The sequence below is a fragment of the Myxocyprinus asiaticus genome, chromosome 10 (genome assembly GCF_019703515.2).
Source record: "Myxocyprinus asiaticus isolate MX2 ecotype Aquarium Trade chromosome 10, UBuf_Myxa_2, whole genome shotgun sequence".
NCBI lineage: Eukaryota > Metazoa > Chordata > Actinopteri > Cypriniformes > Catostomidae > Myxocyprinus > Myxocyprinus asiaticus.
In genome coordinates, this window is record NC_059353.1 from 44,436,025 (window position 1) to 44,459,397 (window position 23,373).

General features: G+C 38.6%; 1 protein-coding gene across 6 annotated transcripts in view; it reads left to right on the forward strand.

Moving 5' to 3' along the window:
• Positions 1-23,373, forward strand: part of LOC127447377 (TRAF3-interacting protein 1-like) — a 60,603-nt gene that overhangs the window by 11,275 nt on the left and 25,955 nt on the right. For 2 of the 6 annotated variants that reach the window (XM_051709212.1, XM_051709217.1), the window contains exons 3-12: positions 483-644; positions 8,784-8,912; positions 9,443-9,850; positions 12,464-12,544; positions 12,727-12,747; positions 15,805-15,828; positions 16,059-16,134; positions 18,231-18,251; positions 21,210-21,294; positions 21,748-21,834. In XM_051709212.1, the coding sequence (XP_051565172.1) occupies positions 483-644; positions 8,784-8,912; positions 9,443-9,850; positions 12,464-12,544; positions 12,727-12,747; positions 15,805-15,828; positions 16,059-16,134; positions 18,231-18,251; positions 21,210-21,294; positions 21,748-21,834 (1,094 nt within the window). Of the gene's footprint in view, positions 1-482; positions 645-6,744; positions 6,881-8,783; positions 8,913-9,442; positions 9,851-12,463; positions 12,545-12,726; positions 12,748-15,804; positions 15,829-16,058; positions 16,135-18,230; positions 18,252-21,209; positions 21,295-21,747; positions 21,835-23,373 lie in introns of those variants that run through there. The other 4 variants (XM_051709216.1, XM_051709214.1, XM_051709213.1 and 1 more) reach the window with 4 other exon arrangements.

Consider the following 23,373-nt stretch of genomic DNA (forward strand, 5'->3'; position numbering starts at 1 on the left):
TAAAGTGATAGAAAGCATTTGAATGATCCATCAGTGTTTTTAAAATTCACTAAAAGACTAGTTTCAATGTAATATGCAAGTAAGGTTTTCCATTATGAGCAGGTAACTTTGTGCAGACACAGTGGAGATGCATTTGACTGCAAGGTGTAAATACAATCCAGCTAAAGAATATCCAGATAGGATCCGTATACGAAACGCATGATAATGCAAGGTTTAAATGGGGCCATAAAAGTGCTAAGTGAGTGTATTTGGCCATGAGTGGCGCTCAATGGCACGGAAGAATTTTGACCAGCCCTCGAAGTCATCGCTTTCCAAAATATGCCGTAATAGAGAGCATTTTCGAATGTCTCCATTTTTGGTTGAGTAATACGCCATTCAAGTATGGATGAGAGGCAGAAATGTAGCAAAAATCGAAATGTATAAGTGTGGAAGTGGCCTTTATTTAAGTATACAAAAGTCAGTTCTCTTCATGTACCCTGCAGGATAAAGACTCAAAAATAGCATTTCTTCAGAAGGCCATCGACGTAGTGATGCTGGTAAGCGGAGAGCCCTTGTCTGCTAAACCAGCTCGGATCGTTGCCGGATATGAACCAGAGAAGACCAACGAGCTGCTGCAGGCCATTGCCAAGTGCTGCCTCAACAAGGTCAGTCCAGCGATTAAGGACCACACAGCTACTGTACTTCTGTCCTGTAGGGTTCAAAAGCTATTTAACTAGTCTAGTGATTGTCTCAAGACTAATGCTGTCCAAGTGGGGTTAATTTATAGACATATTCATTTAATTGCACCCTCGGGCTTTCCTGAAGGTTAAGGTGGCATGAAACAGTGCCAGCAGCATTATCAGGGGAGCCCAGTGATGTATGCATGGAAAAAAGCAGGTGTGAACCTTGGGGCAAAATGACTGCTTTGCTGTTGTACGGCACGCTGGGATATTTTATGAGATAGCAAGAGAAAAATATATAAAAGTGTACAGTGGTGATAGTCTAATGATTAAGGACCATGGGCCTCATGTATAAAACTTTGGTACATTTCATAAAAGTTTTCATATGTATAAAACCGTACGTATGCCAGAACCTGCGCAGAGTTCTCTTTATAAATCCCAGTGAGCGAAAGATTGTGTGTACATTAACGTGCTTCATTCCCCACCCCGTCTTCTCCTCAAAATAACCATATATGGAGCCTACAACTCCTGTTTTTACATTGCACTACTTCTATGTATTATTACCATATGCATATTGCCATCCAGGCATGTGATACTTATGCATTCAACTGTGTGAGAAACTAGGAAAATTGAATATAAAACAGACTGAAGCCTTCATGTTACATGTGAATAGATGCTGCTGCTAACTGCTAATTTCTTAATACAGGTTTTGTCTTGTTTTATTGTAAAAATATCTAAACATCCTTTAAACAAGATCAATTAACATAATTGTATATTAAGACTTACAGAGAATAACATCTTATATCTAGAATGTATTTTATTATTAGCCTATATTATTTAAATGTCTTATTCTCACACTATTGGGAAATAATTTTTGAGTGTATTAAGCATAAAACTAACCTAACTTATGCAATTTTGCTTATCAGGTAATTTTAAAAAATAATTTTTATGATGTTTTTATAGATCCTTAAAAGTTAGATTTTTTTAAAACAAATTCTGAAAGCAGTGTAAAACACTATCTGGCATAATCAGATTGCAGCCTTTTTTTATATAAATAAAATGTGCAACGTGTAAGCAGGTTTTGTTTTATATGGTATTTTTCATAGTGTTTTTCAGTACCACGAAGGGGGCTTTCATTGCGTCTTGCATTGGGATTAATGGCAAATTGGCCAGGCAGGACATTTTATGCCTATGTTGTGCAGTGCTGCACCTGTGTTCCGCTGTATAGTATCGTGTTTCTGATAAGACCTATCAAGACAGGAAATCCTTTTTATGAATGAAGTCCATTCACATCGTAAAATTTGGATTTAGCAAGCACAATAGGGTCAAATTAGGAAGTGAGGTCTAAAGGCTTTTGCACACCAAACGTGAATGTTCAGCGCAATTCCTTGCCACGATTAACATTTTGAATCGAAACAAAAGATTCCTAACGAGCCATTCTAACCTGGAGCGAACATTCGCGGCAAATCGCGTGGTGACAAAGCAAAGTTTTTTTTAAAATTTTTTATGGTAAGTGTCCATATTTTTCTTTCTTCGCCCGGCAGAAAAATGCCCCGACCAATAATGTATAAGCCCTAGGCAAAAAAAAAAAAACACAGAAAAAAAAACGGGCCCTTCTGAATGCCCCCCTGCCCCACACACACCCCACAAAGACCCTTTTATAACACTAAACATTTATTTTCAAAAAATAACAGGAACATATCAAACAGAACATTGCAGTAAGCTACAGTTGAAGTCAGAAGTTTACATTTAATCGTAGAAAACATTCCCTGTCTTAGGTCAATTAGGATCACTGCTTTATTTTAAAAATGTGAAATGTCAGAATAATAGTAGAGAGAATGATTTATTTCAGCTTTTATTCCTTTCATCACATTCCCAGTGGGTCAGAAGTTTACATACACATTGTTAGTATTTGGTAGCATTGCCTTTAAATTGTTTAACTTGGGTCAAACATTTTGGGTAGCCTTCCACAAGTTTCTCACAATAAGCTGCTGGAATTTTGGCCCATTCCTGCAGACAGAACTGGTGTAACTGAGTCAGGTTTGTAGGCCTCCTTGCTCGCACATGCTTTTTCAGTTCTGCCCACAAATTTTCTATCGGATGGAGGTCAGGGCTTTGTGATGGCCACTCCAATACCTTGACTTTGTTGACCTTAAGCCATTTTTCCACAAATTTGGAGGTATGCTTGGGATCATTGTCCATTTGGAAGACCCATTTGCGACCTAGCTGTAACTTCCTGGCTGATGTCTTGAGATGTTGCTTCAATATATCCACATGCTGCCACCCCCATGGTTCACAGTTGGGATGGTGTTCTTTGGCTTGCAAGCCTCACCCTTTTTCCTCCAAATTTAACGATGGTCATTATGGCCAAACAGTTCAATTTTTGTTTCATCAGACCAGAGGACATTTCTCCAAAAAGTAAGATCTTTGTCGCCATGTGCACTTGCAAACTGTAGTCTGGCTTTTTTATGGCAGTTTTGGAGCAGTGGCTTCCTCTTTGCTGAGCAGTCTTTCAGGTTATGTTGATAAAGGACTTGCTTTACTGTGGATATAGATACTTGTCTACCTGTTTCCTCCAGCATCTTCACAGGGTCCTTTGCTGTTGTTCTGGGATTAATTTTCACTTTTTGTACCAAACTACGTTCATCTCTAGGAGACAGAATGCATCTCCTTCTTGAGCGGTATGATGGTTGTGTGGTCCCATGGTGTTTATACTTGCGTGCTATTGTTTGTACAGATGAACATGGTACTTTTAGGCGTTTGGAAATTGCTCCCAAGGATGAACCAGACTTGTGGAGGTCCACAATTTTTTCCTGAGGTCTTGGCTGATTTCTTTTGATTTTCCCATAATGTCAAGCAAAGGCGCACAGAGTTTGAAGGTAGGCCTTAAAATACATCCACAGGTAAACTTCCAGTTCAGTACACCTCCTATCAGAAGCAAATTGGCTAATTGTCTAAAGGCTTTACATCATTTTCTGGAATTTTCCAAGCTGCTTAAAGGCACAGTTAACTTAGTGTATGTAAAATTCTGACCCAGTGGAATTGTGATATAGTCAATTAAAACCTTGACCCTGCACTCTGACCCCAGCTTAGCTGGGATATGTGAAAAAAAATTTCACATGTATATGTGCAAATGTATAATGTGTGATAAATAAATATAATTATAATTATTATAAAAGTGAAACAATCTTTCTGTAAACAACTGTTGGAAAAATTACTCGTGTCATGCACAAAGTAGATGTCCTAAATGACTTGCCAAAACTATAGTTTACTAATATTAAATCTGTGGAGTTGTTAAAAAATGAATTTTAATGACTTCAACCTAAGTGTTTGCAAACTTCTGACTTGAACTGTATATTTAAAATGCACGTATATTAAATTCTTCCAATAATAGGAAAATGTTTAAAGTGCATGCTGTAATACAGAAAAATAAAATAAATACATTCAAAGTGCACTGAGGACTTCTTTTTCACTATTTAACAGCACACAGCTTCAGTTGACACTTAGCCTTAGTACGGGTCATCTGATATTATTAAAGAGATCTGACTGCCTTCTGTTGTTATGTTGATGCCGCTAGGGAGTGGTGTGGCCTCTTTCTCTTTGAGGTGTTGAGGTGATGGAAGTACTTGCTGATGTGGTACTGCTGGATGTGTGAAGATCCTCTTCATCATGAGCAGAGCAGGAGGCTGCACCTGAAGTCCATGAAACTGTTAAATAATTAAAGTAAATAATTATATAAATTCAGATATCAGTAAATAATTATATACATTCAAATATCAGATAAATTTAGCTAGAATATTCTCATTCAGCATGAATATTCTCATTGTAACACACAGAATTAGATCAAATATGTTTTGAAAGAAGGCCATATCGATATCAGTAATACCCAGTGTTTCCCACAGGAGTTTTGTAGAAACTTTTGTACATTTGAAAGTTAAATGCATCAATCTGGTGCACTTTGAGAGCAAAATTAAGAGGCTGGATCTATGAAGAACTTTGTGCTCTTGTAAACAATTTTGTGCTCTAGTAGTAATTTAATCATAAACACATTGCTTGTATAGATATGAATGGTGATGACACGGCAAAAAAGTCACACCCACAAAGCATAAACGAGATGAAGTTTAACGCAGTTCACAAATGGTCAAACCACAAAATCGACTAGAGCATACATTTGAGCCAGGGCTCGACATTAAGCATTGTCATGTGCTTGTCCTCCGGACAAGTAAATTGGTCATTCACTTGTCCGAGTAAAAAAGTTACTTGTCTGGAGAGAAAAAAGTACATTTAAGTTACATGCTCAAGTAACATGTCAAAGTTTATGTTGTATATTTTTCTGAAATTATGACCGGTGCCCAACCTAATAGTGTACCTATGCAATCAACTCAGTTCTCTGCGACAGAAATGTAAACTGCACTGAGTAGGGGAGGAGGCTATTGTCATATGATAATTATTTTATGTTACGCATTGTAGTCAAATAAAGAAAAGCCTCTATCGCCACCATTAACAGCAGGGGATGGAATAAACTTTACTTCTATGGAATAAATCTGCGTTTTCATCATGTTATTGCAGCAAGATCTACCATGTACATTATACATTATCACAATACCAAAATATAAGTAATCTGTATTGAAATTTTATGATTCTCAATACCAGCTTCAAAACAACAACAAATAATAACACTAGCTAATATGTTAATTATGGAAGAATGGTTTCAACTTAAGTAAATATTCGAGACTAGTAAACAGTCAGTAATAAAATAACAATAAAAACAGCAATGAATAGAAATAGATAAAAAAAAAAAGAACAAAAAAAAAAGTTTTTAACAGCAGTAGGCTATCAAGTATTGAAGGAAACATTCAGAATGAAATGCAACATAAAACTGCTACTGGTCTTTACTGTATGCTTATATGAATACTTTTTAAAGCTACTATAGTTATTCATTCAAGAGCATTGATTGTTTTCTCATTTTCTTCTTATTGATTATTATAATGACTCATTAGATGGCAGCAGGTCTATTAGCTTACATTTATACTTACAAGTTTGACATTTTAATATAAATCTGCTTTTTTCTCCACTGTTTACATTCACTTTAGACATCACTCTCTGTGTTTACATGAATACCTCACCAAGACGGGCATTTTGGCAGAATTTTGAAATGTATTTGACCGTTCAGGTGCGCATTAGCGCGAGCATTTTCACACACACACACACACACACACACACATGCACATGTTCAGCACTCACACATACGCCGCCTGTCAATCAAACAGGGCACAGCTGTTACTTGATCGCTTGCGAATTATAAAATTACGTGCTCTGGATTACTTTCAACAGCAGAATATGAATATGAACTTTCTAATAAGTGACACAGGCCTAGGCTATCACAAATATAGCTGGTTATTTTTTTGTTATTGAAGTTTTAATCAGTCTGCATGTCTGGTTGGACAAGTACAATTCTCTTTCAAATCAAATCACATTTATTGTCACACAGCCATATACACAGGTGCAATGGTGTGTGAAATTCTTGAACTTGGTGAAGTGAAATTCTTTCACTTGCCCCTTCTAGAATCCACTTGTCGCGGACAAGCGTTAATGTCGAACCCTGTGAGCCATCAAAGAAATGAAGCAAAAGTGGTTACCTTTGTTGAACTTGCTCCTCAGATGCTGAAAATAGTTACGTTGTCAGAGCCACTGGTAATAACGTTAACATCAGATAATTGGTTCCAGTGCATGTGTGCGTGAGCATGCGCAGATACAGTGGGGGCTAGGCCTCCACAGACTAGGTCATTAATGGGGAACACTGAAAACCACATTGTGATACATTGAATTCACGTTCAATATGTGCTTGTCTGGGGTGTTGTAAAGACTTCAGTAATGCTCTTAGAGAGAGAAAGAAAGCATGGAACATTTAAGCTACTATCTTGCATTAATCTTTGTGACATACAGCATAGGTACAAAAGCTGGCAATGCCATCTCACAACCACTCTTTTCATGAAAAAATAGGATCTAATCCATAGTAGAAGTTGCTTATCTAAACTTGACAGAAAAAATAAACTAGCTGTGATGTAATAACTCTCTTCTATATGTGCCCCTCTCTTTCTGTACATATGTAACACACACCATGAGAGTTTTGCAGACTTGTCAAGTGGTTATTTCTTCTAACCTGGTGATGAGTGGAGGGCAGACCAGCTCAAAGGTGCATTGAGCCATCTACCGTAATGGTAAAATTGCTTGTCATTTAGCGCCACCTATTGTAAAGGCATGAATGTGCTAACGCAAACATTTGCTTAACTTTTTATGGGAAAGGGCCATTTGTCAGAGATTCGTCTCTCATAATCGCATGGCATTTGGTGTGAAAGGGCCTTTACTGTCCTCGCATATTTGTGCTTTCATATGACGCTCTTTTGTGAATCGAACAGTTCAAGAAGTCAATAAAAATTGTTTGACATGAGTGTCAACCACCATTAACCTTCTCTGGTTCAGTTCGCATCGTGTCGCCAGCATCATTTGTGAAACTTCTTGGGTAAATCATGATGGTAACAGTGATGTACTGTACTTGCAACTGGAAGAATTTTCAGAGAAATAAATAGAATTCCATAAGATGATCTTTGACTGTAACGCTGTAAGATATAACAGATTTGCAAGCTATACAACAATGCGCAGGCTTTTACTATTTTGTCCCTGTTGTATTGTGTACACACCTTCCCGCTATGTGTTTATTTATGGATTTAACTGCAATAGCATTGAACATATGTTATCAACAGAATGTGATTTACCAATGCCTATACTAAATTCTGAAACCTAAATTATAGAGCTCATATCAAATAAAAAAAACTGGCCAACATTTTTTGGCCAAAAACATTTGGACTGCCCAATTCCCAGTGTGCTCCAAGTCCTCGTGGTGGGGTAGTGACTCGTCTCAATCCAGGTGGTGGAGGACGAATCTCCATTGCCCCCGCATCTGAGACCGTCAATCTGCGCATCTTATCACATAGCTTGTTGAGCGTGTTACCACGGAGACATAGCGCGTGTGAAGGCTTCACGCTATTCTCCGTGGCATCCACACACAATTCACCACGTGCCCCACCGAGAGCGAACGACATTATAGCGACCACGAGGAGGTAACCCCTCGTGACTCTACCCTCCCTAGCAACCAGGCCAGTTTGGTTGCTGAGGAGACCTGGCTGGAGTCACTCAGCACACCCTGGATTCAAACTCGCGACTCCAGGGGTGGTAGTCAGCGTCTTTACTCGCTGAGCTACCCAGGCCCCCACTCATGTAATTATTAGTTAATTTTCTTATTACTTATTTAATTTCACTTCTATCAAAACATAGTCATGACAGTTTGCCTGAAAGAACATAACACGTTCAGAAGTTTTATGCTAGATTTACATGTGGTGGGGAGCAGGTGTAAATTTTGTTCATACCAACTAACGTTTTGAAAATACCAAAACTTTCATGAATCCAACAATTTATGTCAGAATGGCTCTACAAACAATTTACACACAAATTTGTTCTGCTCGTGTTAAATTAATTAGGCCCAGTACAAAATTTCTACATCAGGCCCCTGGACTGCTAACACAACGGTTACCTAAGTACAGGAAAAGAATTTAGATTACTAGTTTATTACGTGCGCTGTGAACGCAAAGAACTCCAAACATTTTTGGCTGCTCCAAAGTAATATACAAGTCAGTCAATGTATAAATAAGGCACAGAAATTTTTGTTTTGTGCACAGAAGAGGAGTATATAGCATTTCTCCAAATTTGGGGATGAGGAGCATATTAAAAAAAGCAATTGTCAACCAAACATAGAAACTGAAAGTTTTTCCTGTAGTTTTCCTGTCGGAATGCAGTGTGAAAGTGAGGAAATTACGACAGAGATATTACTATTGTATAATAATAATATTAATAATAAGAAGAAGAAGAATGTGAATTTGATGTGAATTTATGTATTTTTGTTCTTTTAGCCTTGGCATCCAAACAGCAACAATATGAGATTTTAAATGTTGCAATATTTGTTAAAAAAATCACACCCACAGCTCTAGTGCGAAAGCATGGTAATGGTAGTTTGGGTCACATGTTCATTAGCCTGAGTTGTTGTTATACTGTAAGCAACTGTCTCAGCTCTCCAGTGACGAGGCTGTTAGGCGGGTGTTATCAGGAGAAAAATTGGACCTGAAGGGGAAGCCCAGCACCTCCAGATCCCAGGACAAAGAGAATAGAGAGGGCAGGGAGCGCCACAGAGACAGAGAGGTAAGAACTGCTTGACATTTTTGAGACAGTTTCGGCCAAACAAGACTTTTCTTAAATCACTATTCATTCTTCAACTTGTCCCCTTGGGGTTTCTTATCATGTCATTGTCTTTCAGTAATTAAATCTGGAATTTCATCTATTTAAAAAAATATGTACCTTTTGTTTTTTAAAACTGCCGAAATAGCAATATGATAAAAGACACCAATTTTCAAATTGTTTTTTTACATTAAGATTATTAGTGGTAATAAACAATTCTTCTGCCAAGTAATATAGTTCATTAGCCTAAGTCTATGCTGTTTGTGGTTACCAAGCAATGCAGCAATGTTACTATTGAATGTGTGGTCACAGAAATGCATTTATACAACATACAACAGCTTTAAACATGGCCCACCCAATCATAATATAGAGTTGGAACTATCCACTTTATAATCTGAGATATTGACCAGCTGACTGCACATTATTATCCCTTATTTGTTGTACTTATGTTAAAAAAGAGAAGGTATGATTTTGTCTCTGTCTGTTTTGTTCAGGAGAGGAAGGGCATCAAGGAGAGCAGTGGGAGCCGAGAGCAGAAAGATCCAGATCAATCCAAAGATCAGGAGAGCAAAGACAAGGACAGACGACGAGATGCCGAGAGGACTGACAAGGGACTAGAAAGAGACGGGACAAAAGACAGAGACAAGGACAAGAGCCGTGACCGGGAGAAAGACAAGACCCGAGAGAAGGACCGTGAGCGAGAGAAAGAGAAGGAGCGCAACAGGGATAAGGAGAGAGATAAAGAGAGGGAGAAGAAAAGAGAACGAGAACCTCATAAAGACAGAGAGCGAGAACGAGACAAGGAGAGAGACCGCGAGCGAGAGAAACGAAGGGAGAGAGAAAAAGAGAAAGAACGACACAAAGAGACGGAGGAGAAACTGAAGGACAGAGCCTATAGAAAGGTAGTCATTCTTCTTTTTCTGCTCTCAATGGGCCCTTTTCACATTTCTGGGTTTGGAACGCTGAAGTAAACTATAACCGGGTGAACTTCTATAAAGGTATGTGGGAGACACAACAAATGTTATTATTTTTGTATTCCCATTACTACAGCAAATGAATAAATCCACTATTACACTTCCACAAAAATTTCCTAAAGAAAAAACAAATAGAGTGGGATGGATTACGGCGGGCAGAAGAGAGAAGGATGCCAAACTTACTGGCACTCCCTCAGCAGCTGTATCTGAAACTCCATTGCAGCAGTGTTGACTAGTTTTCTTGAAAAAAATTAATGCTAGTGTAAAATAACTATTAAATTAATATAAATAAAAAATTAAAATATAAAAATGTTTGCTAGATTTAAGCTGCTAAATGACCTCAGAGGTCTTGACCTTCTTGAGCGTAATGAGCAATTAAAATTATACCACAATGTCAAACAATGACATATAAACAAGTATATATTCTCAATCCATTTTTTCAGTTTTTACTCTTAACTGTAATGTTGACTTCAAGCTCAACCTTCAACTAAACTACTAAAGTAACTATAAGAAAAATTAATGTTTTCTTTTCTGTTTATGGGAAATATAAGTTAATCAAAAATGTATAAACCAAAATTTGGTCCCAAACTAGCTTGCTCCAACTAAGTGATAGCTTAATTTTGTCTAAACCTGCAACCCAGTTTTTGTATTAATTTGATTCAGTTTTAAGCAACTTAATGTTATGTAATGTTAACACATCAGTAGGTAAATTGTCTCTCTTGTAACATTGTTTTTAACATTAAGATAAGCTAGCTACAATCTCCTTAGCTGGTACACACAATTGTAAATAAAGAACATCACATCCAAACCACACCCAATATTAGCTTTAACCTTTCATCAACACTCTTTGACTAGCCAATTTCTCCTTGCTCAAGAATTTCAGGCATGTGCGCAAACAGGTTAAATATCACTATGGAAACCTTAGCAGAACAAAAACATCTGCGCATTTCGGCATACTTTTTAGGCAAACTAAAAGAAGCCTGTTCGCCCAGTAAATATAAATTAGCCTTATACACCCAACTCTGTTTAACACATGTTACCATGTTTAAATCCATTTCACAGAACTCCACTGACTTTCCCCAAAAAGAAAATCTGCAGATTCTGTCTGGCCTGGATAAACAGTACAGTGCATTCAGAAAGTATTCAGTCCCCTTCAAATTTTCACATTTTTTTGTTGCAGCCTTATACTAAAATGCTTTAAAAAAAATTTTTTTTTAAAAATCACATCAGTCTACACTCCATACCCCATAATGACAAAGCAAAAACCAGATTTTTTATAACTTTGCAAATTTATTAAAAAGAAAAACTGAAATATTACATTGACATACTTATTTGAAGTGCCTTTGGCAGCGATTATAGCATCAAGTCTTTTGGGGTATGATGCGACAAGCTTTGCACACCTGGATTTGGAGATTTTCTGCCATTCTTCTCTGCAGATCCTCTCAAGTTCTGTCAGGTTGGATGGGGACCGTCGGTGGACAGTCATTTTCATGTCTCTCCAGAGATGTTCTATTGGGTTCAAGCCTGGGCTCTGGCTGGGCCACACAAGGACATTCACAGAGTTGTCCCTAAGCCACTCTTGTGTTGGCTTAGCTGTGTGCTTAGGGTCATTGTCCTGTTGGTAGGTGAACCTTCAGCCCAGTCTGAGGTCCTGAGTGCTCTGGACCAGGTTTTCATTAAGGATATCTCTGTATTTTGCTGAGTTCAGTTTTCCTTCAACCCTGACCAGTCCCCCAGTCCCTGCCACTGAAAAACACCCCCACAGTATGATGCTACCACCACCATGCTTCACCGTTGGGATGGTATTGCGAAGGTGATGAGCGGTGCCTGGTTTCCTCCAGACATGATGCTTGGAATTGAGGCCAAACAGTTCAATCTTCATTTCATCAGACCAGAAAATCTTGTTTGTCACAGTCTGAGAGTCATTTAGGTGCTTTTTTATGTGTCTTGCACTGAGGAGATGCTTTCGTCTGATCACTGTGCCATAAAGCCCAGATCGGTGGAGTGTGGCAGTGATGGTGTCCTTCTGCAAGTTTCTCCCATCTCCACACATGATCTCTGGAGCTCAACCAGAGTGACCATCAGGTTCTTGGTCACCTCTCTTACCAAGGCCCTTCTCCCCCGATTGCTCAGTTTGGCCGGGCGACCAGCTCTAGGAAGAGTCCAGGTTGTTCCAAACTACTTCCATTTAAGAATTATGGAGGCCACTGTGCCTTTGGGAACCTTCAATACAGCCGAAATTTTGTTGTTGCCTTCCCCAGATCTGTGCCTCGACACAATCCTGTCTCTGAGCTCTGCAGGCAGTTCCTTTGACCTCATGGCTTGGTTTTTGCTCTGATATGCATTTTCAGCTGTATGTGTGCCTTTCTAAATCATGTCCAATCAATTGAATTTGCCACAGGTGGCTCCAGTCAAAGTGTAGAAACATCTCAAAGATGACCCAGAGAAATTTTATGCACCTGAGCTAAATTTCAAGTGTCATAGCAAAGGGTCTGAATACTTATGTCAATGTGGTACGTAACAACTTTACTTTTTCTGTAGATCAGGGCTGCTGAGGAGACCAGCAAGCCGAAGCCTCACCCAGAAGATGCGAGTAAAACCCACGAAGCTCAAGCAGAAGAGGTAAGTTCAACCTCTCGCCCACAACCCTGTGTAGCCTGTCTGCTTACTCACCTTACCTTACCTCCATGTACATTTTATAGTTCTGGGTGGAGGGCAGTGAAAACACATGCTTTCATCAATATGGCTTTTGATGGAATGTTCCTCATAGTCTTTATTCATGTCTTTGTTTCTCTCACCTGGAGGCTGAGGGCGGTGAACTGGAGGTACGAGTCTGTTGTGGTTTGTGCGCCTGCTTTGCTCATTGTAGAACAAAAGAAGTACTGCATATTTACTATTCTCATTGCACAATGACAGGCCTGATCATGGAGGTTGTGTTATGCATGACTGACATTTTTAGATTTTACTGGCAGCTCAATTAAAACACAGAAATTCACTTGAAATGAAGAATTGAACTGTTAACACAGTGCTCATCCTTTTGTGACCACATAAAATACATATTACAGTAAATAACATGCAACGGTAGAAAAGTGTCTGCCGAAAGAGATTTTGCCATACCGTTTATACCGCAGTAGATATATCTGCATAACTATCAGCAGGCAGGGCTGCTTTACTACATCATTTACATGTGAGAGTGACGAAGAAACATGGAGGAATGCAAAAATACATAGCTTGATTTGTCACAGACAAGTTAAGATGAGGCAGAACTTGTTATTAAGGGGTGTAAACCAAAGTGAAGTTTAATTGTTTATTGTATAGGCTTGGGGTCGATGCCTTTTTCACATACTGATAATCTAAAGATTTACCCAATGATTTAAAAAAAAAAAGTTATAAATAGGCCTACTCGTTGCACAATAGTTTTTGTCATTTCAAACATATTTCTAAACACAACTTTGGTAAAGTGTGAGCGGCAGGGAAAATGAAAGGTGGTCGCACACCGGACGCATCTGGCAGTGCATTCTAAAATTAACAATTATTTTCTACAAAGTTACGCACACACACCTCCAAAGCTTAGCATTAAAATTCTGCAGCGCCACGGAGTGCAACTCGCATTGTTTTCCATAAATTCGACCCAAATCATTATCAAAGGATATGTTTATATGTTGTTTATATGTATCTTTCATATAGCCTACACAATGTATTTTTTGTTACAAGTATGTCGTTTTGTGGTTTGATAGCTTGAATGAAAGACCTATTCAGAATCAGAATCAGCTTTATTGCCAAGTATGCTTACACATACAAGGAATTTGTCTTGGTGACAGGAGCTTCCAGAGTACAACAATACAAAATGCTTTTTTGTGCATTCAATGCTTCATACAGGGAAATTGCATAATAAACATCGCCATTTCTAATCGTTCAGTTTGCGCAGTTACAACAGTTTCATACACTAACCTGAAAACTCATCAACGTCACTTTGTTCATGCTTGAAGTACAAAAACATTCATAACTTTGGACTGCCATCTGCTGCGCTGCATCAGCTCATCTGTGTATGTGTGTGTGTGTGAGATACCGATTCTTTTCCTACCTGTGACCCGGCTTCAGTAAATGTTATATCACCCTTTTGTGGTCTCCCAACGCTATTATGTCACATTATTAAACAGAAAGCCAATTGAGTGATTTGGAAAGCATGCAAATTATGCTTTTAATTTAAATGTTAGCTATTTCTTATGTATCGATGCATCAAAAATATATTGATAAAATAGTGCAGATCAATAATCGATATATTGATATGACATCCCTAGTTGCTAAGCAATGTTGCAACTCACTGCATTAAATTAATAGGTCACCCAAAAATCAAAATTCTGTTATAATTTACTCACCCTTATGTCATTCCAAACCCGTAGTACTTTCTTTATATATGCTGAACAAAAAGTAGATGTTTTAATGAATATCGCCGGCTGTCTTTAGTGCTTAGTTCCTCACTTTAAAGCTTAAAAAAAGTGACCCAAAAATCGCATACCATTACAATACATACAATACGTTTTGGTAAAAACTACCATAAATGTAAGTCTTTTTCTCATTGAAAATCTTTACATCCATTGCGTTTATGAACGATATTTGAGAAGCTCATTTAAAATGGAAAAGTTTTCAAGCGTTATCTTTAGTCGCATTCAAAAGATATTCATTAAAACATCTCCTTTTTGTTCTGCATAAGAAAGAAAGCCCTACGGGTTTGGAATGACATGACAACATTGCTTAGTGATTGGAATGAACAGAGAGTGAAAAAAAAAAAAGAAAGTTGTTTTTAGTGATTTTTAGGTAATTGTTATAAGGTTGCTAGGGTGTTCTAGGTGCTTGCTGGCCCAAGTAAAAGAGCTCAGCCTTAAGTCTCTATAATATTCTGGTCTTTGGGACTTTTAGTTTTTTTGCCTGTATTTTCATTCGCCAGTTAAACATTTTAAGGCTGATTGTTATGAAAAGTAGTAACGCACTTTAACAAGTCGAATGATTTGAGATATCATTCATTTCTGCAGCACAAATGAGTTATGCCCCAAAGTTTAATTTGTTCTGATCCCTAACTAAAAGTATTTGCAAAGGTAATAGTGATGCTTGAATAGTGGTGGCTTGGCGGTTAAGGCTCTGGGTTACTGACTAGATGGTCAGGGGTTCAAGCCCCAACACCACCACGATGCCACCGTTGGGCCCTTGAGCAAGGCCCTTGACCTCATCTGCTCCAGGGGCGCCGTATCATGGCTGACCCTGCGCTCTGACCCTAGCTTGGCTGGGATATGCGAAAATAGGGGCAGTGGTGGCTCAGCGGTTAAGGCTTTGGGTTACTGATCAGAAGGTCGGGGGTTCAAGCCCCAGCACTGTCAAGATGCCACTGTTGGGCACTTGAGCAAGGCCCTTGACCCTGTCTGCTCCAGGGGCGCCATATCATGGCTGACCCTGCACTCTGACCCCAACTTAGCTGGGATATGTGAAAAAAAGAATTTCACTGTATATGTGCAAATGTATAATGTGTGATAAATAAATATAATTATTATAAAAAATTATAATTATAATTATTATATTAATTATTGCCTTAGCAAGCACCACTAAATATGTTGTGATTGGTGGTGATTTAGTCTCTTCATGCAGTATTTCCTGTCTGTCTGACTGGTTTTGTGGGTCAGGTTGCTCTCCTCTGTGTATTGTTGTCCATGTGATTTTGCAACTGTTGTAGAAACTCTAAATTATCTTAGTAATAGTACACTTTTTGATTTGGCTAGTGGTGCAGATACTTACAAGTGAGAAGTGAATGTTTCTTTCATGGTTTAAGTGTTTGTAATAGCACTGTCTTAAGGATCTCTGTTGCGTTCTTCTGTTTTGTCTTCACTTAGCCCACAGATCTCTCTGATATTCAGGTAATTTCTTTTTATGCCAGATAAAATCGCTTTGCCCTTACATTTTCTCTTTGACCACCTCTAGTATAATTTTTCACTAGAGGTAATAAATAGCAGAAGTATGTTTGTGTCTCAGAGAGTTTTAAAAGAAAGGAGGGGTCACATGTTTTTGAGGAATGTCAGTTTAAGCGCTTTAGTGGAGCTCATTGTGATATACAATGGACATGAATGTCTTTCCTCATTCCATTTAGGCTGAGAGTCCTTCCCGGATCCCAAGGCCCTCTTCAGCTAAAGGACAGCGACGGTGGCCCAAAACAGGGGTTCAAGGTACAGAGATGTTCTTATTTTACAGACCTCATTAATGGTTGACTTACAGTACATTTATGCTGCTTTCCATTCAAAGTCAGATATTCCTACATGGTATCTTGGCCTTCGGACAATAAAGGCACATCCATGACACTTAAGGAAACAAAATGGCAATGCTACCGTTAGCTTTGCAGGTGTTCGATTGTCAACAAAGAAGTCTCCTAGCAACCAAATTGTGAAGCATAAACAATGCTTTGCAAAGCATTTGTTCTATCAAAGGGTGCGTCTCAGTCAACTCCCTAGTTCAGTAGTTAGGGCACTGATCAGAGGGTCGGCCATTTCTAGGTCTCAATCGCAAAATCGTTCCAGTACACTGAAACTCTCGCTGCCTAAAACATCACACAGTACACCGTAAAAACTAGGGATCATCGTTGCTCACTATGTTCCCTTACCGGAAATGTTGTCATGTCTTCTGAAGTCCCTCAAGCCGTTTGAAGATGACCACAAGTGTAAATATATGATGTCAATGCATTATTTTCTTATTTAAAGAGATGTTGTGTGGTGAGCAGGGCGGAGCCGAGTGGCGTCTGGGCAGAGCGAGGCCGGGAAGATAAGTGGCGAATGACTTTCACCTGCGTGCCACACCACCCCTCGCTGGAACTCAAGACCGGTGTGGCACGCAGGTGAAAGTCATTCGCCACTTATCTTCCTGGCCTCGTTCTGCCCAGACGCCGCTCGGCTCCGCCCTGCTCACCACATGTTGTTTGTAATGTCTTTCATTCTTAATGACCATGAAAGGGAAACAATCTTCTAAATATTAGAGTTGTTAAAAGTACGTTTAAAAAGTACGTTTAAAATATACACGTATACACATACAATATTACTGTACGTTTGAATATCTTCATTGAAAATTTACGATAGTGTCATTTATACAGTGATGTTGCTGATTAATAACAGCTGCATTTGTATGCGCAAGCTCGTTATTGTGTCGCAGGTAATTGAGTCATAAGTGTCCCAGTGTTCAGTGTTTGAACACCCTTGCCAGTGCCCGAATTCGTGTTCACGTTATACTGATTCAAGACATAGGGAGCTAGCGAGCTGATTGAGAGGCACCCAAGGTCTTCTTGCAAGTCAGTCCACTTTCGGACATCTTTAGAATGCTCTCGGGAGGCTATTTCCAGTCATGACAGTGCAGCCGATATCTACTTGAATGGGGAAAGACTGAAATCTCAAAAAACGGTTGATCAAGATTAAGATCAAAGAACATATTTCAAATCAGCAATAAAATCTGACAACATTGGAATCATAAATTGTGCTTCTTTACCTCAGATAATGATAAAAAAAAATAAAAAAATTCCCGGCTTGTATAGCGCATACGCGTTCTTGAGTTGATTGACAGGTGAAGTCTGTATCTAAAAAGTGATTGGCTCTTTTACCTGTAAGGCAGGACTTTCTTTTTACATCCGTTGACCATTGGGCATTCCAATTTCTCCCATTAACTTTAATATAATCACTGTTGAATACTAGATTCTGATTGGTTAACAGACTTTCTAAAGTGTTGATTATTTTTCAGTAAATGCACGGCTATGAAGTAGTTCCAGGTCTTGATTGCATTACGGTTCCATATCACTTCACCAAAGTATTTCAGTTAATTCAAAGAGCCATACAGCCTACCATAACATAATAGCCAAATAAAACAGACATTGACAAACAACTTCCTCCGCTTAGCGTTGTGGCTACATTACCACCTTGGGGTGTGCGTTATTTTTCGTTTACATAATGTACACATTTTGTTACGTTAATGTTTGTTTTATTTTATTTACTCAAATGTGAATGTGTAGAATTAACTGTATATCTCCCTGGATGCCGTCATTTAACATCATACATTCGCACCCACAAAATCAGTGTTGTGGACTTCTACACCAGTTTCGAAGTTGGTAGTCTGATTTCAAGGGTGCTTTTCCAAGTAGAAAGTTGGAAATTCCAACTTGCCGAGTTGAATGGAATGCAGCTTTAGTGTATTTAGTACAGTAATTAAAATCACAATGGCAGATCAGATATTGTTTAATGTGATTTTTATATCTCAAATGATGACTAATTGTATACCTCTCTTTCAGATGAGTCTAACAGTGAAGGAGGTGAGTGTTAGGTTCTCTTCAGTGAGCACTCTTACTGCTTTCTTTTTTATTATATTCCAAACGATGTCACTGTTCCATGGCCATTTCAGTTTGAAATTAAAGATTGTCCTAAGTTACAGCAAGTTATGTAAACACGGTCTAAGGGGGCTTTCACACTGGGCACATTTGCTGCGGTCCGATTCCGATTGCGATTGTTCCCGGTGCCCCCCGCAGCTTTGGTCTGGTTTCACACTCACTTGATTCTATCGAACCCCGGTCCATTTGCGTTCATCTTACGTCATCACAAACACGCATGGAGAACACAACGCGACTCATAATACTTTTTGTTTTTTTGTTATTTTGGTGCCATAATGCACAGCAGAGTGAACAACAGCTGCGTATATGTGCGCTTCATGGTGTAACTCATCAGATGTCCAGGGGAAGGCGGCTTGCTGCTGCTCGCAAACTGTGTTTTTTGAGGAGACAGCTAATTGCAAGGAATTCATTTGCATCTTTGTTTACACTGCACGCTTACTCATGCTTGTGTCCAAGGTGAAGTTATTGCCACTGTCATCTCCTATTATACCCTATATTTATAACCTATAATAGTATTTATATATAGTATTTATAAGGTGTATAGATAGATAGATAGATGTCGTCATCGGCTAAAAGGCATGCGCAGGTTACTTTACTTCCTGAACAAGTGCGCACCCGAGTCCGAGTTGCTTTCACATTCACGCGAATCGTGCTACAGTTCCATTGCAACCGAACTCAGACCACCTCCTACAGGTAGTCTCGGGTTCGGTACCACGGTGCGCTCCCCTGTCCGCATGACAGCTTTCACATTACCAAATTTTCATGCGAACCGTGCTGTGTTTCGAAATAAACTGCCAGTGTGAAAGCACCCTAAAATAATCACCAAATGCAAAGTGCAAGTGAAAATTGGCTTTAACAAGTAAATAAAACACCTAGCCAGTTGGCCTGTGCCTTTATTGAAAGCTGCAACATTGCACGGTCAAATGTAGGAACGATAGTCTTACCCTTGCTGATATGAGTGACGTGCGATTCAAATCAGACATACGAACCGTCTACTAAAGAAAACATATCACAACTTGCATGTCTTCTAAAGATTTCCTTAGTGGAAAATGTATTATTAGACATTAATCTAGGATGCCTAAAAGCCACATACTACACATTGCAGCTAAGTACGTTTGTCAAGTCACCTTTTAGTGCTTAATCCTGTTCTGAACACACATTTTTTGTTAATTTACAGGAGTGACAAACTGCATTCTACACCCAAATTAACTCCCGAAAAATTCAGAGAGTGACAATCGCATTTTGATAAATTCCACGTAGTGTGTACAGAACTGAACTGAACAAATATTCGTTAATGACATCATCAATTGCGCATATGAGTGTCTTCTCCTGGCACAAACAGGTATGTGAAACTCTCACCACTGTAGTTTCTCTCCATCAGCCTGGCGGTCTCGGGTTGACCCATACATTACAGTCAAGAGAGAGCAGGCTGTTTAACAGCCAACACTTAACCAGCATTAACGAAAAACAGCGACTCTGTCGACGGCAGTCATATAAACATTGCTGCACGATAACACGTCTGTGGTGGAAAATCTTTTCGCTCAAGAATAACAAACAAAACAAGTTTAACCTGAAGCATTCATGTTTCGTGTTCACAGGAGCAAGACGCAGAAGTGCTGCTATAGTTATCACTTGTCAATCATCGGAATTTCGGAAGTAACTTCTGTATTTCGTACACACACAGAACGATAATATAGGGCAGGGTCTTTTAAACTTTTTGAATCCAAGGACCCCCAAATACAGTATGACGATCCTCTATGGAAGGACCCCATTCTTTAGATATATTTAGATATATTTTCATGTATAGAAAACAAACAAACTTATATACTGTGTGAAAAAAAATTGTAAGCATTATATTACAAAGACATGTTGTTTCCTAAATTTTCCAAATAATATAATTGGCCTTTAAATTGTCATTGTATTAAAACCAAAACAGATTTTATTTATTTATTTATTTTTCTAAAAATTAAATGCTGATTTGGTTTATAATTTTGTGCTTATAAAATATGGCTGTGTTAATAGAATAAAATAAATAAATCTGTTGATTTCCAACCAGTCTTTTGAAAGCAGAATGAAACCGTTATAATAATTTAAATTCAGTAAATGTGTTATTTTTATTGCATTAAACCTATGTTATTAATATCTTAATGTTAACTTTGTAAATCCTAAAAATACATATTGTAAAATATATATTTTTTCTATCCCTTAAATTTTTCTATAGACCCCCTTGCGGACCCCAGTTTGAAAACCCCTGAATAGGGCATTCACTCCCGCATTAAAATGGCCAAATTTGCCTAAACTCCATGTGAAATATTACTTGCATTAAATCACCAAAACAAAAATATGAGGAACAGAATCGCACTTAGAAATGGAGACTGGCTCATCTTATAAATGATGCAATGACCTGTGATGTTTAACACTAATGTGTAAGTGTAACAGTTCAAGGATGGGCAAGGAGGAGGCAGGAATTGGCTGAACAGTAAACATAATGTTTAATGATAAAACTCAACATAAAACAAAAATAAACAAACACAGACACATGCAGCCCACGCTGCATGCAGCCGTGTACATCTCTCTCTCTCTCGAACCGGTGTCCCCGGCTGCCCTTTTTCTCGCTCTCACACTGATCAGCTGATTCAGTGCCGGCTGTGCTCCATCACAGCCTGGCCATGTCCTCCTCCTCGTCACAGTAAGGAAAAAAACCAATAAATCCAAGTGTCAAATGGACAAACATATATTTTGTAATACAAATAATGCAAAATACTGTTTCATGGGCAGCAAAGACCACCATTGATAGGACCCCGTCTTCAAATATTCAGGTCATTTAAAAAAAAAAAAAAGACATTATGTTAAACATTCTTTTTTTGTTTTATTTTTTTCCAGAAGGGGACGCTCCTTCAGCAGAGAAACCAGTTCCCATTGAAAATGGCGACGCAACAGATGCTGTGCCATCTCATACGACACACAGGTTTGTTTCTTCTTTTTATCCTTTCTTTCTTTCTTTCTTTCTTTCTTTCTCAATTAGTGTTAATGATCCCATAAGTTAATTGCTTTGAAAATAAAAACAATCCCGTAAATTTCCGTCCAATGAAAACAAATGTGACACAATGTGATAATGTGCTGTTTGTGGGTGGATGGAGTGTATCATGTTTGCCCCCATGAGAGATTGCTTGGCAGTGGACCTTACTGATGAAAATCCCCACTTTCTCTGCAGTGAACCGCAAGATCAAACCACAAGATATCACTCTAAGCTCGATCATTACTCTTGTTCCCAGCACTATTTTTATAAGCATTTAGCCATTTCAGAACTTGCTGTTACCTAAACTACCCACGCATAAAGTCACATGCATACCTTATGAAAAGTGCTCTGTTATTTGCTGTTTGAATGTACTTTTGTTTGCTTGAATGTTTATGTAAGCAGAAGATTAGCACGACCCAGCAGCGCTCGTCCAGCGGCCCCACGTGTGAAGAGGCAGGAGAGCTATGCTGACGTGACCCCAGCAGAGAGGTGAGAGATCTCTCTCTTTCAGACTCTCAATTTACCACTTCATATTAATTTTATATAAAAGCAATAAGCCACTCAAGGACATACGTTAGAGGGATTTTACCACTGTAAAAACACTAACGTACAACATCAAATTGCTTTTGCTTTTTGTATTGCAACATAAATATGATAAAAGACACCAATGGATAATAAATAAAATATTTTGATTAAATAAACAATTCCAGTAATAGTTAATTATTTTAACTGTTGGCTATTCATGGTTGCCAAGCAAATTGCCACATGAATATAGAATGTGAGGTCACAAGTGTGCATTTATCTGCATTTTACAGTGGCTTCAATTGCAGCTGATAACTTTCATTCGTAACAAACATTACATACTGAAAACACTACACTATTATTGAGTGTGTTTACATGCACACCAATACTCTGATAACTACCAAAAATAGCTTGTTCAAATAATACGACTACACAAGAAAACCGTGTTATTCTCGGCTTTTGACATCAAAACCTAAACAGCCATGTGCACATGGGATAAGCCGGTAAGAACGCCGGTCAATGTGTTCACATGCAACATGAAATCGGGGTAATGGGCAAAAATCTACCATGTGTCCATCGGTTTATTCTTAAGCCATTTATACCTTACCCCAATAAAGGAAAACCATTTAAGGTGTTAACATGACCACACACATTGTCAGATTATTAAGCATAATTGGTGTAAGCTAGGCATGAAAGCATTCTGATTTGATAGAGGCAAACATCATCAAATTAGACTACTAAACTATTAAATAAATGAAAACTCAAGGGATTAGTGGGGCTAAGAACTTTGTGAATGACAAGCATTTTGCTAAGTTGTTGGGTCTGTTTCAAACCTAGTGAGCTGCCTTGGAGGCAGCATTTTAAGGCATCATAGGCTCACCCCCCATGTGAAAGCTGTTCCAAAAAGTAGGTATCTCTTAAGATATTTTTTTTTTTTTTTTTTGCCAAATTCTAAGGTAGAAATATGTATCTTTCCCAGGGTAGTCGATCAGGCAGGAGGTTTTGGAACAGACCCTTTGAGTTCTGTATATGCAAATTTCGTTTGGGCCTAGTGGTAGTTAGCATTCATTGACCATGTTTACATGCACTTAAGAAAACTGGTTATTACAGGGTTTTTGCAGAAAGCGGCATTCTGAAACGTCATGTAAACAAAAAAGCAGATTTCCTTATGCCATTTAAGGGATTAAGAGAAAATGGTTTAACACCCATGTTTCAACTAGTGAACACGGCTTAATGTGGTCATGTAAACGCATAAGAGTTGTTCTGATGGGTGTTTGAAGAGTGCGCATGTGCGTGAACAGACCAGATAACAAACGTCATAGGATGGAGCCCTACAACACAGCAGAAAGAATTCAACGTTTCTGGGAGTACAGTGGGAGAAGAACCTACACTATGAACTTTACCCATTTATACACACTAATGTAAAATATCGACTGCACATCAAATTCACGTATATGCGCTCGTACATTGGGGGAATCCCAGAGTTTGAAGTAAGAGGGAACCCCA